The sequence below is a fragment of the Cheilinus undulatus genome, linkage group 17, assembly GCF_018320785.1.
Source record: "Cheilinus undulatus linkage group 17, ASM1832078v1, whole genome shotgun sequence".
Taxonomy (NCBI): Eukaryota; Metazoa; Chordata; class Actinopteri; order Labriformes; family Labridae; genus Cheilinus; species Cheilinus undulatus.
Genome location: NC_054881.1, coordinates 21,059,377 through 21,076,915, shown reverse-complemented (window position 1 = coordinate 21,076,915; position 17,539 = coordinate 21,059,377). Strand labels below are relative to the sequence as shown.

At 38.3% G+C, this 17,539-nt stretch overlaps 1 protein-coding gene across 1 annotated transcript in view; it reads left to right on the top strand.

Moving 5' to 3' along the window:
* Positions 1-13,991, top strand: part of kcnn2 (potassium calcium-activated channel subfamily N member 2) — a 50,004-nt gene extending 36,013 nt beyond the window's left edge. Inside the window, exons 7-9 of the mRNA XM_041811529.1 lie at positions 762-770; positions 5,385-5,454; positions 13,409-13,991. Coding sequence (XP_041667463.1) covers positions 762-770; positions 5,385-5,454; positions 13,409-13,684 — 355 coding nt within the window. The 3' untranslated portion in view covers positions 13,685-13,991. The remainder of the gene's footprint in view (positions 1-761; positions 771-5,384; positions 5,455-13,408) is intronic.
* The last annotated feature ends 3,548 nt before the right edge of the window (positions 13,992-17,539 follow it).

Sequence of the window (17,539 nt, the reverse complement as noted above, 5' to 3'; positions counted from 1 at the left end):
CTGTTATAAACTGTTATAAAGCATAAACAACCTCGAGTGTTATATCAATTTTATAGTGAATTATAGGTGTGCTATATTGCATTATAAGTATGTTTATAATATTATAATGTGATATAGAGGTGGGCTTCATTAAAAGTGTTACCAGGTTGGGATTTATAGATTTGCCTGAAGCCAGTGTGCAGGGTGTGTTGCACAAACTCTGGATTGTGATGAATACAAGATGGGAAGTGAGAAAATCATTCAAGTGGAGGGTTGGAAAAGGCCTGCAGCCATCCTTGACCTGTCAGGAGGCGATAGTAAACATCTTATCAGATATCATTGTGCCTGTTTTCCTCAGGGTCAGAGCTGCAAGAAAACTTTCTCCGAGGTCTGAATCAGTCACTGGAAAGGATGCGAGGTGCAAACGGTTGTAAAAAGGAGCCACAGGGTGCTGCAAGGCGCTGTGAATGTTTACTCAAGTTAGCAGGAAGGTTGTTTTGATTTACTTGACTTCTGATAAACAGGACTAGAGTGAAAAAAAGGGATTAAAGAGCAGACAGAGCTGCAGCTAGCAACACAGGGAGATAACACACCGCAGGTTGCAGGAAGGAAGAAGTCAGGAATAAATAGTTGCTGTTGCTCAGAGAAGAGATGAGGGTTACAGCAGTCAGACATGAGCAAACACATTGTGCCATCTGAATATGTTTATCTGATGTTGTAATAATTCATTTGTCTACCTCATGTTTCCTTTTTTTCCTGTTTGTGTCGACACAATGCAATAGAGCTCGAAAGTAAGTCTTCGCCTCACATGTAGATATACAGACCTGTTGTGTGCATGCTAACGACAGCTTGTCCTTCAACCCAATAATGTGACTTAAAAAAATTACACTCCCTCATTTGATAAGTGAAATTCATGCCACAAACAAGCATTATTTGCCATAAGAGCTGCTCTATGGTTTTTAATAGGCATTTGTATCAATAAAACGTATTAGTCGCACATTTTCCCTTAAATATTCAGGATTTTGTGTTTAAAAATCAGCACAAACAGCTTATTATTGACACATGCTGCACACTCCTACCGTTGCATACAAAGTGAATTTCAATTATCAGTGATGGAGGGTGTTTTTCTTTCCATTTCTGCATGGATGTGACGAGAATTTGATCTTTAATCAGAAAGCCACTGATTAAACTCCAACCAACTGTGCTTTCACGTACCGAAGGATGACAACTCGAGCCTCTCCAGGACACAGACCTGCAGTCGCACAAGTATTTAATCTTTAATATCCCTCAAGTCATGTTCTACAACTCAGCTGTCATGCTCATACAGATCAGGGCTCAGGGTCATCTTTCGGCGGGTGGAACCATTGTTACGCCTGTTGCTACATTTGCAGCCACATTTTCCCTCGATTTTTCTCTGTTGGATGACACAGTAGCTGAGACGCTGATCCGGTGTTATCATGCCTGGTTAGGAGCATAATAACATTGACATACAGCTGTCATGCATGAGTGCTCTAAGAAGAATTAGCAGGGTTAGCAGTTTAAACACTGTCGAGGTCATAAGGATGGTGCGTTTTACCACAGCGGAGGCGTTGTGTTACAGTATGTAGCAGCTGTTAAGTCAGGCATCTCAGCCCCAGCCCCCTTTGGGAATCCTGTCCCTTTACATCCGCAAGGTTGAAGTTGGAAACATGACAAGACGTGAGTGCTTGTTAGCTCAGAGATCAGAGGATTGGAGGAACAGAAAAGTCACCTGAGAGTAAGGTCAGAGTAAACAGCCCCCGAGCGGTTCAGCTTAAGCCTGAGAGGTTTCAACTGTGAGCGATGGCGTGGATCAGTCAGAGGAGAGAGAAAAGAAAAACAGGCACTAGAGTGACCAATAAAGCTCTTGTGAGGCATTTTTAAATAGGAATGAATCAGACTGAGATAACTACTGATGTGTCTTAACGAAGCATCCATCAGTATCAGAATAAGTTATTTCTCTTTTGTTATATAAATGCCTGAATCTACTGCAGGGGGATACAGTTCAGTCAAAAACAACTGCTGAAAGCTTTACACTGAACCAGGAAATCCTTTTCCATCAAGTTCAGTTTGCCATCCATTGTGTATTGTGGTTTCTCTCCATAGGCAGAACTTTGCTACCTGAGTTAGTAACTTCACTCATGGTGCAGTAGGAAAAACTTTATAAATTAAGGGATGATAGTCAAAGAATTTAAGGGCAGTGACAAAAAATAGATAAAGTGACTGAGCACTGTTTACTTAAAAGTAAAAATGTGTTCAATTAATTCAGAAAAATATAACTGAAGAACTGTTTTAGAATTTATGTTACCACAAACCCTTCCTCTAAATAACGCTGCAAGGTGCACTTTAACCCAGAAAATGCTTTTCACAGAGTTCAGTTACTTATCTGTTTCATGAGGCTGGTCCCAAAGTCACGACTTCTCTACCTGAGTCAGTAACTTCACTCATGTTGCAAAAGCGTCTAATGACAGTACAATGAAAAAAAAAATAGACTAGACTGATTGAGAACTGTTCACTTAAAAATTTAAAAGGTGTTCTCTCAACTCTCTCAAATGAAAAATTTAAGTTAACAATCAAACAATTTTTCAAATATTTTTAAAATTGTTTTTAACAACCTCCTACTGTTCTGCCTTACAGTATAGCAGGAACTAAATTATCCTCTCTAATGTAGCCATTCAGCCTAACACTAAAGGCCATTTGCAAAATCGTCACTGTTATACCAGGCGTAGATTCTGACTATACACATTTTAGTTGATGAATACATTCTAGGCGTATTTGAGTGTCAAATAAGTAACAGGAGGCAAAAAATAGAATTTGCTTATTTAACACAAATTAAAGTGACTCTGTCTAATAAAAAAAATTCACCTTGAGGGCATTAACAATTACAGAAAATTTTTCAGACTGGACTGAAAGCAGCATCTCTCCGTGTTCAGGCAGTGTTCATAAAGCATACAAAAGCCTTGATAGCTATGTAACTGTCCTCACAAATACCTCTTTGTTTAGTGTTTAATCTTAATGTCAAAATATGCAGACAAAACAAAGAGGCATTCTCCAATACTGTTTTTAGCATCTCATTCAGCTGAAAATCACCAGTAAACATTATATTTTTATATAGCGTTCGCTACTAATATCCCATCTAGTGCTCCTCTTCTAAGAGAGTGGTTGCTATGGAAATGATGTTTGGTGCTTCATTCTTGATTTGCAGGCATCACTCAAGGGCAAATCAAGAGTTTTAAACTTTGTGTTTACAAAATGTGCACTACACTGGGGGGATCTTTAGTATTCTTTAGTATTGGTATCTAGTTAAATGCCCCTTTTGCTGAGTAGGTAGAATCAGAATCAAGCGAGACTGTCTGGTGTTTTATTCCGAAGACATCTTGGCATGCTGGATAGACATGCATACACTCCAAATTAACATACTCCACATGCAAACAGCAAGCAGCAGGCTGTAGACACCAGCAGTCATATCTGAGCTGTATCTGATCTGATATGTTACTGTGCCTTGTCAGTTGGTTTTATGATGGTGTAGTTACACTAAGGAACCTTTGGTGGGTGCCAAAGGGAACCAAATGAACCCACACATTGTTGCTTTTAAAGAAGGAGGGGGAAAAACCCTTATGTTATAAAAACATCACTTGCACATGTTAGAAATAGAGTAAACAAAGAACAGTAAGTACTATTTTGTCCACAGGGACCGCCAAAATCAACATAAGAAAAAGTTCTAGCAGAGGCTTTAAAATGAAGAAAAATTTGCATTTTGTGAGGACACCACAGAGAAAAAAAAAATCAAGTCCAGTTGGTGAAAAAACACAGCACAGCACTAGCTGATTTAGTGTGGTCCTGAAAAGCTTAGCATAGCTGCTTTCCCCCCTTGATGAATAGCGAGCAGATTTAAAGTGCCCATTATAAAAGAGAGAGCTGCCGGTGAGGAGTGATTGACGGAGGGACAGAGACACGTGGACCCATAAAAGCCAGAGCGAGCGTGGCCTCCTCATCCTGACCTCGAGCTGCCCTGTTCTTTCACCCCCATGTGACAGCTATTTGTCATCCAACAGTGAAATGTCGAACTATAACAGGTCTTACATCAACTACAGACTCATGTAACATTGAATATCTGTTACTATCATCATTGTAGATAGACTGCCCTCTTTTTCTTGTTTGAAGAGAATAAATGTGCTGTTTTTGCAAAGGTTTTCTGTACCTGTTTTTGGATTCTGCTCTGTATGAGGCGTTCGGGTCCTGTCAGGACACCCTGCTTTTCTTTTAGAGACTCCTGTGGCACCCTCTGTTGGTCTAAGCCATCATCTTCACTCCACATCTGCCTGTCTTCAGGACACAGACAAACGATCCTGCATTGCATGAGAATGGGTGCATCTACGCTAATTAGCAGCCTCCCAAAGGTCCCCCCTTTTCAATCCCTTCTCTGTCTTCATTAGTTTGCTTTCGATTCACGTTCAGCCTAATGATCACCTCACGCTCAAACTGCATCCATGTCTTGGTTGGTTGTATTTTTTTAAAAACCAGACTCAACCTGACATCATGTTGTTTTGCGTTTTGCACCCAGTTTAATTAACAAAGCAGGCGTGGGTGATTCGGATAATAAAAAAAAGCTCTTTAATATCTTCAAACCGTGTGAGGTCGACGCTCTACAATACTGCACAGTTGCTGTTTTTGAGCCCCCTGAGAGGAGGAGTAAAAACAGGCTTTAGAGGCCTAATTAAACAGGAGATGTGAATTATTTAAGCATGTCGTATGGAGTAGGTGAGGTTTGTTGTTATTTTACAGCACAGCTTCACCATTTTTAATATAAATACAAAATTCTTTAGGCCTCTTTCTTGGCATTTTCCCTAATTCTGACACCCTTTTTCTCTGTTTGTAGTGTCTTAAAAGGAGGATAGTGGACATACCTGAAGGTTAAACTTTAGCCTTTGTGTTTACATAGATTAATGTTTGATATCTTTGGCTTTTGACTCACTAAATTATTCATAAAGAGAGAAAAGGTTGAGTTTAACCAGAAAGAGAAATTTAAAGGTACAACAGTGACCTTTTTGGGTTTGTTGTAATCTCTCTGCTTTACTTCAAGTAGAAATAGGCCTTGATAAATGATGTTAGCACTGCAGAGGTGCTCTGCTACTCTAAGAGTCCTTTTTATTTCTTTTCCCTATTCTTACGATTACGGATTTAGAGCTGGTTTCTCCCCCCTTTGATGTCTCCTTTCCACTTGCATGCAGCTCAAACAAACAGACTGCCCCCCCCTGCATTTTTCTACACTGTGCATGTCCTATAGGAGTGTCCTCCGTGTGTATGCCTCTGTGTGTGCACAATTTCTCTGATACAACAGTTCTTGTAGCACTCATTCATTGGGTTCTGAATGGTCTTGTGTTCAGATTGAGAAGTGTTAAAATGGAGCAACGCAAGCTGAATGACCAAGCAAACTCACTAGTGGACCTTGCAAAGGTAAGCTAGACTAACAGTCTACTGCTGCATTGTGCTGTAGGATAGATTCTGTTTCCTCTGTGTGATTGAATTCAATGCTTTTGTTTTCTTATACACTCAAAGTCTACAGGTGTCAAATAAACAGACAGGCTGTTAAAACACAATCTGTGTGATGCTTCTGGTTGTCCAGCTCTCCTGAGATTCTGAAATAATGACTTCATTTTATTTCACAGTGTAAATTATCCTCCCCAGGACGTGTTTGTGAGAAATTTACTGAATGAGAGCAACGAGAAACCCCTTTGAGGCTGCACCGTTTTTCACCTCGTGCATTCTCTGATGTTTGTCTCCAGATGCACTAAACAGAAGTAGACAAACCTTAGGGAAAGACCAGGCAGCACGCCAGCCTGACACAGCAGAAACAGTAACCTGGAAAGGGAGACACACTGATCTGATGATTCAGCCAGAAGTAAAAAGGCAGAGAGGAAAAAGAGGGGAACGGGATTTGATATTCAGAAGTACACCACAGTTGCACTGGATTCAGGCCAACGTGTCATGAAAGGTATCAATTAATACTCTCCAATCTCTACGTGCTGTAAAACAGCGAAAAAGGCTGGGATGTGACATTGGAAAAAGGTGGCTTGATGCCAGTGTGACTCTAATGGATCTTTAAATGTTGTCATGTGAAGTTGTGGCCACAAGAAGGCAGTGTAGCTTCAGTCTCAGAGAGTCTGAATGTGAAGGCTGCACCGCCACTGCAGTGCAATGTGAAATTCCTCTGATCGCAGTGTAATCCCTCAACTCATTTTCTCTTCTACAGCCGATATGTACTATAAAAAACTCATCAGAAGCATGATTATTATAATCGTTGTGACATTTGTGAAGTAAAGCTTTAATGAGGACTGTTTCAGGCTGGATTACATGTCTCTTAATCTTTGAAATCTTTAAAAAGCACTGTCCCTCTCATGTTCCTTTGTGAAGAAAGGCTTCAGTAGTACCAATCAGAGGTTAAAATATTCAAATGAAGTTGATCTGAGCGAACAATATACCACTACTTTTATGCTCTATTAATTTTAACTTAATGCATAATGTATTCCTGCCATGGTTTACCAGACCTACTCCCTCCTCCATCATTTCAGTATTTGATGTTTTTATGTTTACAGATGAGAACAGCTCAGGTTATTTCAGTCCAAATACAAGGCTAAGCCTTAATGCAATTAATTTCTTAGTCAGGGGAAGAAAAACACGCAAGATGACGTATACATACACTTAAGAATAGGGTTATTTTAGAACCATTAGCTAAGAGAGAGTTCTGGGGCGCAGGTGGCCTAGTGGTTGAGGCGGACCCATGTGAGTGGGTGGCCCAGCCTGTGCCTCTCCCCGATTGCTCATCCCTGTTTGTATCTACCGTTGTCCAATGCCTAAAAAATGTATCTTTAAAATCAGAGAGACTCTGTAACTGAATATTAGTATGGTCATAGATAACTGCTGACATATAACTTTGATTGTATTATTGCATATAAAAGGTCATATAAGTAAGTAAGCACCATTAATCATCAACAGGTTATTAATTTGTATTCAGAAATTCATTTGAGTTATAAAAAACAACACATAAATAACTTCCTTTACTTGTGTTTGTGAGTCTTTGTGCAAACCAATATACAGCTACAGATGAGGGTGAAATTATTAGACCCCTATGAAAATGTATTTCTTTAAGTGTTTCCCATGTATTGTTAAATAGAGCAAGGAATTTTTTAAACAGCTTTTCAAAGCATCCGGATTTTATTTTGGATGCTTACATTATTTTACTTTGCATACAGAAACAAAATTATTTTACAAAAACAAGCAGGGTCAAAATTATTAACCCCCTTGATGTTAATAGTGTCTCCCTTTAGCTGGATAACAGCCTGCAGCCATTAGTTGTAGTTTTTCAACAAGTTTCAGACGTTCTCCTGAGGAATCCCAGCCCATTCTCCTCCAGATTTGATGGTCTTCTGGCATGGACTTTGGTCTTCACTTCACCTCACAGATTTAAGTGGGATTTAAGTCAGGGCTTTGTGCAGCCCAACCAATAAAGTTCACTTTGGTCTTCTGGAATTAGTTCTTCACCAGGAGCTACTTATGTTTTGGGTTGTTGTCGTGTTGGAAGATAAGCGATGATCCACACCCAGTGTTACTGCTGACTGCAGCATCCCCACAGTATAATACTCCTACCACCATGTTTCAATGTGGGGACGGTGTTCTCTGGGCTATTCACCTCTCTTCTTTCTCCAAACATAAGCAACGTCTCTCTATGGCCAGAGATCTCTAGTTTAGTCTTACCTGACCAAAGGACATGTTTCCAGCATGCAGAATCCTACTCCAGGTTGTCCTTAGCATACTTCATTCGGGCTTGAAGGTGTCTCTTCTGCAGAGGCTGAGTTTTTATTGGTCCATTCCTGTGCAGGGCTGAAGTGATGGTCTTCTTTGAGACTACAATTCCTAGCTTGGCTAAGTCATTCACTAGTGTCTTGGCAGTTGTTCTGAGGTCTTTAGACACATCTCTCACTAGTTTTCTTTCCAGAGTCTTTGAAATCTTTCTCTTCCTACCTCTGTCAGGCTTGTTCTGGACTGTGTGCCTCTCATTAAATTTCCTAATGAAACTTCTCACGTCAGTTCTTAACACTTGGAGCATTAACAATTCTTTTTCTCAAGTCTAAACTGATTTCTTTTATTTTTCCATGATGCTTTTTTAAATGACAACCCTCTTTGACCAAAATGTGGGGGATGTAATTGGCTTGCACTGAAATCACATTTTCTAACTGCCTTGAAATGAAGGTTAATGAAGGAGATTCTTAACTCTGTTCCCCATGTTGTTATATCTGTGCACTGTCATGAGCCTGCATGCACAAGCACAAAGCAGCCCAGGGTTATCAATGTCTCTGTTAAATGTGACAAATCAGTGCATCAGAGGTACACCCTGAAAGGCAATGTGTCATGATCTGATGCAGGAAAGTGACTGATAAAGGCCAGTTTGACTCAGGAAAAGTCAAGAAATACTGTTGAACACATTTTAATAAAAAAAAGTGAACAAAGAAATCCTGAAGAATAGAAAAAAATATACATGTAATTTTATCTGAAGAAATTTGAATGACCATTTTAAATCATAGGAGGAAAAATCTGGATAAAGAAAAATCTTTATCCACAACAAAATCAGACAAACTGCATGTAAAGTGTACATATTTGATTAAATAATCATTTGAATTAACAAAAGCGTTTCGATACAAATAATTAAAAGAAAAACATTTGAAGAATTTTTGCAGCATTCATGATTTTACCTGGGAAAACCACATTATGGTCACAGAGGAGGGCATAAGAAACTTTTTGTAAACTAAAATCAGACATTGCACCTAGAAACATAATGCATTAAAATCAATGCAGTGTCTGATCAATGCCAGACTGGGATAAATATATATTTGATAATGGAAATAAAATCTGTGATGAATTTCTAATTTTGATAATTGGAAATTAGTGAATTCTTGGGAAGGGGTGGGATTAAATAAGAGTGTACTTCCTCCCACTCCTTTTTGGATATGTAAATCCAATTGTTACATGTGACATTTGCATTGCACTGTATTTTTTATTTTTATTTCATCTATGAGCATTATTTTACCACTTTGCACTTTGTTTTACATATTCAAAATAATTTTCTATCTAAAAAAGCTCTAAAAATAGCATAATAATCACATTATCTGTTAGTGTGATAAAATGTTTTAAAATAAGTATACTACATCAGTGACGATCAGTGGTTATTGATACAAATGGACTTTTAAAGGGTTAAATTGATTACATTATTATTTGAATTCATTTTAAAAATCTGTTTAATGAAAACTGACAAGTTAAAAAAGATCTGCTGGAATAACCCCCCAAAGAAACATTAAAGTGGTGTATGCAGATGTTGGCTTTTTTGTAGTCATAGGGGTAAGTGGGATGTTTTTTATTTATTTTTGGGCTTTTTATGCCTTTAATTATAAAAGAGGACAGTGGTTAGAGTTGGAAATATGGATGAGAGAGAGGGCATGAGACGTACGGGAAAGAAGCCACAGGCCAGACTTAAATCCGAGCTACCCGTGTAACATGGGCTGCTATCAAACCGCTAAATCAGTGATCATCAACTGCCGGCCCGGGGGCCATATCAGGCCCCAAAGCTCCTCATACGGCCCCCCAAAGATGATTAAGATGTGAATAAAAAAATTATGTGAGTTTTAGGGTATCTTTTGTCTTTCAATCCCTACAGCTAGCAAATCAACCTCAAAATAATCGAGAATGCAACAATTTTATCAGGATTGACTGAACATTTCATCTGATTTTTTACAGAAATCTACCAGTCAAATATTATTAGTAAATACAACGTATAATAAACACATAATTAGACAATAATCACTCCAGTCCTGATTAAATCTGCTGTTTTCTGGTTCATCTCTACACTTCAGGCTCATAGAGAGTACAATTTTCCTGTCCAAGAATCAAAACAAAACACCTGTTTTCTGCATGTTTTTACACTCATCCAGGGAAACCACACTACCGTCATAGTCAGTAATGGACAACTTAACAGCCCTGGAAATAAATAGTTCAAATATTTCAACCAACTTCCTCATAGTCAGCTGCTGTAGAGGCGTTAGGGACTGATCTCACCGTTAAATACCTAAAAATAACTTATGCTTTGAGAGAAAAAACAAATGCTAATACAATAAAATGTTAACAAGAATCTTCCTTGGCAAACTCTGGGACATTTTGGAAGTTTTGATTTAGGTTGTAGCGTTAATCTTCATGTTTGCATCCACATACGTATAACCAGTGAAATAAGAGTTTGTTGACAGTTGAGTTTGTGGCCTTATGTTAATCAATCTAGACTAATTTTCTTTAATGAGAATTAAAACCATTCAGAACCCCCGAGTTAAAGTGAGACTTTAAGTCCCAGTGCTGTTATTTTCTATATATGCACTCGCAGAATGCCTCTTGTCCAATCAAATCAACTCTAAGGAATTATATATTATCTGCTATTATATAAAGTATGTGGATGTTTATATGTGTGATCCTCCCTAAAACAAGGAGTATATTAGTCTTTATTTCTAAAGTGGACTCCATGTCTCCACCAGCTGTCAGGTTGAGCAGTATCAGTGCTACTTTAGCTCTCACTGATTCACATAAACAACCTATCCCATTATTGCCGCCTTGAATCAGAACAGGACAAGGTAGGTGATGGATGGCATTGCCTCTAGGCTGCCAGAGATTATTAGTCCTCCGCTGAATAAACCTCAGAATCCGCCCTCCAGCAGCTTCACTCCCACTCCTCGTCCCAAATGTGACACACATTTCTTCTCGCGTTTGTTTTTTTTTTTTTTTTTGAAGACTGAGCCTCATGACTTTAAAAAGCAGCTTTAAGAGTTTATTTTTGAACATCTTTGAAGTGACGGCTGATGCATCAAAAGAGCGTAAAACATCGCTGTAATGTCGACAGGCACCTTTCACGTCTCTCTCCACAAGGTCATGTTGTAATGTGCTTTGCAGGAGACGTGAACTGGTGTAAACTGTTCATAGGAAATACAACCTTTTCTGTCAGAAAGCTGCAGATTCCCCAAGGTTGGAATTGTTTAGCATTAAAATAACTTCACCTGATGTTCCCCTTATTTTCTAATAATGAACTTTCTGCTTTCAACAGCTACTCTACCAAGACTTTAGGAAAAATGGAAAGATGTTTTGAAATTGCAGCTGATCAAGTTGATATCTGGCATTATCAGAATAATGGAATTTACTTTGACTTGTAAAAATATGTCATTTCAGCTGGGCTTTTAAGTTTATATGTTTTCTTTTTTTTTTTTTTTCAAATCCAGGGGGTGGAGTCAGGGGGTTCAGTAACAGCATCCATAGAAATCTGGTTAGGCACCCCAAAAGCCCTAATTATAGTAGGCTATGAGCCTTTTCAGGGCAGGAATTGTGTAAAAATTAACTATTTGGGCTCTCAGGACAGTGTAGTTTCTGTCTTTAAGCATGTGTTTTAGAGCAAAGGCCGTCTTCTCTTCAGCATGGTGGCAAAGTGAGCGTATGTGTTATACAGGGGAGCAAGGAGGGGGGGCAAACTGAAGCAAAGATGCAACAATTTTGGATTTTATAGAAAATCTGTACATTTTTATGACTTTTTTAATGGCACCAGTTTCAAACCAGTACACCCAAGAAATCTTCTGAGTGGTATCAAGGACAACTGGAGCAATATTGTGGCATGCAAATCAAAACAGACAGACACCGCCAATTATCACAGTAAGATATATAAAGATGTCTTTCAGGATTGGATGGGCAGAGTTTTCTCTTTCTTTTCCAAAAAATGAATTTTATGTGTGTGAGTTGGGTTACTGATCTGAAAAACACATCTGAAAAATAACAGACTGAGTGTGCAAATACCTAGAGCAGGGGTATCCAAACTTTTTCCACAGAGGGCTGCATATGAAAATGTATAAGGATGGTGGGGCCACTTGCATATGCGTCACCTTGAAGATAGTAAAGTTAGTAAGACCAATGTTATGATGGTTAAGACTCATGCTCAGTGATTGGGTATGCTTATGGATAGTTAATGGCTGACAAGGCATTTAGCCAGTCATTTTAAGGATTTTAGTGAGGCCAATCAGATTTCAGGGGGCCCTGAATGGCCCTGGCTACTACTGGCTCTGCCTCTAAAACACCAGTGGTACTGCTATTAGCCTTTGTAACTCATCAGGGCATTATAAATCAAACTTTTGTTATTATTTTGGTTGCCAACTTGTTTTTCATTTACAGAGTTTTCTTTATTTAGTCACAACAAACTCAATTCAAAAATCTTCTAGTCAAAATGTCTGTTTACAGAATTAGCATGGAAGCTCTATCTTGTGCTGAAAGCAAAAAGTACAATACAGCCAAGCACAAGCTTTAAGTTCAAATGTGGGCCTTAGTTGTTTTATTTCTAGTATTTGTTGCGGGCCAATCAAAAATGGACCGCGGGCCACTATTGCCTCCCCTCCATTTACCTCTTGCATGTACACCTCGACCTCATACATAATACAACACATGCAAGGTTTTATTTACAAAAAATTGGGTCTTTTGAGACATTTTGCCATGACGTGGCTCTCTAACGCTGCCACTGTTTAAAACACAAGCAACCATACCATGCCATAGCACACTTCTTCTATCAATAGCACTGCCGAGGAAGTGTACAGAGCTCAAGTGCAGTATGGAGCGCTCACACCGGTCAAACAAACTGAACTTTGGGTGTTAGAAGTGCTAGGGAAGGATAAGGATTGCTTGTGTAAGTGTGCCTTAAGTCAGTGCAATATATGGGCCTCACTGACGCTTACATCAGAGAATCACTTAGCGTTGATTCAGTGTCTTAAACAATATCCATACACCTATACTTAAATTGCAGTTTTCTGTATTGTTCTATTCATAGTTGCAACAAAGAGCTCTCTAGTTAATGCAGAGTCAGATTATCATGTTTTTTCTGTCTGAGTTTCTTTATTTTTACAACATAATTCCCTCTTCTTGTCCTTTCACCAGTGAAAAAAAGATCTGTCTTATTTAGACCGCTGCAGCTGCATATGAGATTTTCAATTGATCTTTCCCTTTTGATGAAGAAAAGATAAATTATACATGCTGTAAAACATATGGGCATGCAAGACCTGCTTTAATCAGGCTTGAATAGATCTAAAGTTATGTTTTAATTGTTTGTGTGTCAAAAATGATAAGTTGGTACCAGATGTTCTTTATACTTGGAGGGTTTTTCTGTGCATTCTAAACAGAGTGTTTGAAAAAGTGCAGCTTGAACACTTTTAACTGCATGTTCGATAATGCATTAGAAAAAAAAATCTACTGATGTTTGTGTAAATAACGGACACGCACAGCTTGTCCATCCAAAACACCATCTGTTTGTTAAAGGCTCATGTTAAATGTGCTTCCTGTCCCCCTGTTCCAGACTCAGAACATCATGTATGACATGATATCAGACTTGAACGAGCGAGGCGAGGACATGGAAAAGAGGATCGCCCTCCTCGAGACAAAGCTGGAGACTCTTCTGAGTAACTTGCAGGCTCTGCCGGGACTCATCAGTCAGGTGATCAGCCAGCAGCACAGGGACTTCCTGGAGGTGCAGCTCCAGCCTTATGACAAACACAGCCCTGAGCGCTCACAGTCAGTGTCCCGGCGGAGGTCGTCCTCCACGGCACCGCCTACATCCTCCGAGAGCAGCTAGAGCCCACGGGGAACGCCTCCACTGAAGACTTTTGCCATCATATGGCCAAGTTGCATTTATTGTAAAGCCTTATGGTTTCAATAAGTATTATCCAAAATTCTGATGACAGAATCCTAGATACTGGGGACAATGCATTTTAAAGGATAACTTCATGCTGTTATTTGTTTTTTATTACCTCAAAAGGTGGTGTTATCCTTGCTCTGGTGACATGACCACAAATAATGGCGCTTCCCTCAGTACAAACTAAAAGGCCTATCGATGGGGGTACGACCTGAGCTCTACTCCATCTCTATGCAGAGATAGCCAGTTTTAGGTGGCGAGGTGTGAAACTATTGCACTAAAATAGTGCTTCTCACAGACTTTGTGCTTCTGCTGGCTCGGCTCAGTTTCCTCAAACTGAGCAACCACTGAGTAAATAAGTCAGGGAGCATGACAGTGACGTTGAAGAAAAAAAGTGCTGGGTTTGATGGACTGGAGTGAACTGACACCAGAGGGCAGATGAAAATCGCTCCTACACACCGTCACTCAGAGATAACTTAAAAAGCTTGAAATGAGGAAAAAAGCATATATCTTTTAGGTTAGAAACAGCATCAACTATAGCGGTTTTCTTTTGCAAGAGTGCCCCTGTAGAATGACTATTTTTGGGGGGCAACATTGCAAATAATTTAATCCTCTAGTCAAAATGAATGCATCAAAGTCTGTACTTGCACTTACTTTTTAATCAATGCACTTCAATGCTGACTGACGTATGATATAAAGATGCGTTGCTCATTAAAAGAAGAACATTTGAGATGTTTGGGCATGGGTTTATTATCGTCAATTCTCAAGTTGTGGCTAGTGTTGAAGTCGAAGCCCCCTTTTTTTCTGTGTTTCAAAAAGAAGCATTAACAAAAACCTGCTGAGATTTACAGAATGATACTGAGTGATCACAATCTCAGTATCGACCCCTTTGTCTGGCTGTGTCTCAGCTCCTGTCCCTCCTTTCCTGTGCTATTTATGCTTGCTGTCACCCCAAGCTGGGCAACAACAAAATGCTGAACAACAACTTGCTGAAACCGTATCTACCTTTTAAAAAGAAAAAGCCTATTTTTGTATACTTTGATGAGGACAAGCACACCTCCTACAACTAAACAAACAGAGAGAATGTATGAGGTGACAGACTCAGCATATCTAGCATATGGTTTCATATTTCTAGGGCTGGAGTTAAGGTACGCACATGCAGTCGTTTATTTTGTCTTCCTGAACTTAATTAAGGACTATTTAATAATGCATAATCCCACAGATTACATTTATTTTTTACGGCAAATACTTTAGATGAAGCTGTTGGCTGAGCTGGAAGAGCAATACTCAAGAGCAGAAGTGGTAACCCTAACTACAGGGGATGGCATTTATTAGGTTTTAGATAAATGGCAAAAATCAAATACAGATATTAAAATTTGACTGAAATATCCTGTAAAACAGTCGAACTCCATATCAACTATGTGTAAAGCCCGAATGTGGCCTCTAGACATTAATACTCACTATATAAACATAGTTGTTAATGCAACTTTTAGCATAGCATGGGTCAGAAAACATCTGGTCAACTCAGCAGCACTGATCTTGTTCAACCAGCCCACCCACTAACCAAGAAGTCAATCAGACAGTCAACAAAGCGACAGATGTTCAGTCCACAAACTTCAGCAACATAGAAACCAATGAGAGATTATACTGTATGCGACTTAAACAATAAACAGCTAAACAATAAAAATATATAAATTAACATGCCTGTGTCCTTTTTTATCTTGGAAGATTTTTTAACATGTCATGTTAATTGTGTGTGTGTGTTTTTTTTTGTGTGTGATCTACATGTAGCAGTGTCAGCTCACTGATCAGCCAGAAGGGGAAGAAGTGCTTTGATGCTTTTCAAATGTAGAAAAAATGCACCATTACAACAATGTTAAAATGATATGAAAACTGTAAAAGCATGTCTCTTTGGAGAAAGAAAAACATTAAAAATACTCCAAGGATTCAGAGTTGTAAAATGCACAGTGTAAGTAGTATAAATTATATTCAAGTTTTGTGGTTTTAATTATGAGATTACGAGAGCAGTTATGGTATAAAAACAAAATTATGGCATAAAAGATGAAGAATTAAGAGATAAAAAGTCATATTTATTAGAGATAAAGTTATAATTATGCAAAAAGTCAAAATTTTGAGTTTAAGTCAAAATTATGAGGAAAAAAACAGAATTATGAGATTAAAAATCTAAATACGGGATTAAAAACTACAATTATTACATAGAAAGTCACAATTATGAGATAAAATGTCACATTATAGAGTTTAAAGTCAAAAGCATGAGATAAAAGTAACAATTTTTGGTTTAGAAGTAGAATAAACAAACTTATAAGTTTAAAGGTCACAATCAGGAATTAAAAAGTCACAAAAATGAGATAAAATGCCAAAACTATGGGGGGAGAGTGGATTTATGAGAAAGAAAAAGCACAATTACAAGAAAAGTTTGAGTTGTACTGTTCAAAAGTCTGATTTATGAGACAGAAAAGCTTTTTTATGGGTAAAATCAAAATTATGGGTTTAAAAGTCACAGTGAGGTAAAATGTCATAATTATGAGAATAAAAGCCCTGATCATTAGATAATTAGTCATAGCTATGCCAAAAAAGTTAAAATTATGAGATAATAGGTTTAAATTTCACGAGTACCTTGATGCAGACAAGATGACGGACATACATCCAATCCATACCGAAAGTTTCAACCGGAAGTCCGTACATCTCAGGTTAGGCTTAGGCATTAAAACCTGAGTGGTTAGGTTCAGGGTAAGGCAGTGGGGAAGGTGATATATTTCAGATTCAGCACCAAGGGTCAGGCTTGGGCACAAAAAAGACTGACAAACACTGGCAGCTGAGTCCAACACGAAGAAGAAACTTCTGCTTGGGACTTCCGGCATGGATTGGATGTATAGTGATGCCCATGTCGGCCATCTTGACTGCAGTTGGGTCCCTCTCTTAAATTTTGGCCCACAGATATACAGTCATAATCATGAGATCTTAAATATGTCACAATAATGAATTTAAAGTCAAAATTATGAGATGACATTTTTGCCTTTTCAAATTTATGACAGTAGCCCATTATTTTAATTATTTGTATTTTTTGGTAGTTTTTATTATTATTTTTATTATTATTATTACTCAGCATTCATATTTTTTTTAAAAAGGTAGAAAGGTGTTTCTATAAGCTCGTGGTCATTTTTAGATGTATAAAAGACATTTTGCTTTTGTATCTGCTCTGTGTTCATCCAGTTTTAAATGAAGTATACAATGTAAAATCAGGGTCATCCATTTTATCATTAGGTGAATCGTGGTGTCATGATTTGGTTAATGATTTGGTGTTTTTGGTCTCAAGAAGTTTTAAAGCTCCTATGAGAAGATTTTAGCCAGTTATGGGGCAGACTGAAACTGACATCGATGAATCTTTCTGACCAACAACAGCAAACAAGAAGGTAAACAGCAAACGACTGACAATTTCTACATGGTTGTTTGTGATTGCTGAATCCATCGCCACCGGGTAGGTTTCAAACAAAACAAGCTTTGCCAAAACAGCTATTGTTTACATTTCCTTGTGGAATGATTCTTTACAAATGATTTATTAGGACAGGATTTGTTCATTCAAGTACATGACAGCATCAGCAAAGAGATAACCTAATATCTAGCCTACTGCAAACCTGCAGTTCCTATTTTGAGCTTTAATGAAACAGTATTTATAGAGGATAGGTCTGTATGGTTTGACTACTAACAATTCAACATATCTAGGTTTTTATGAGTGCTATTTTTAAGACCTGAAGGTAAAAGATTTTAAAAAGG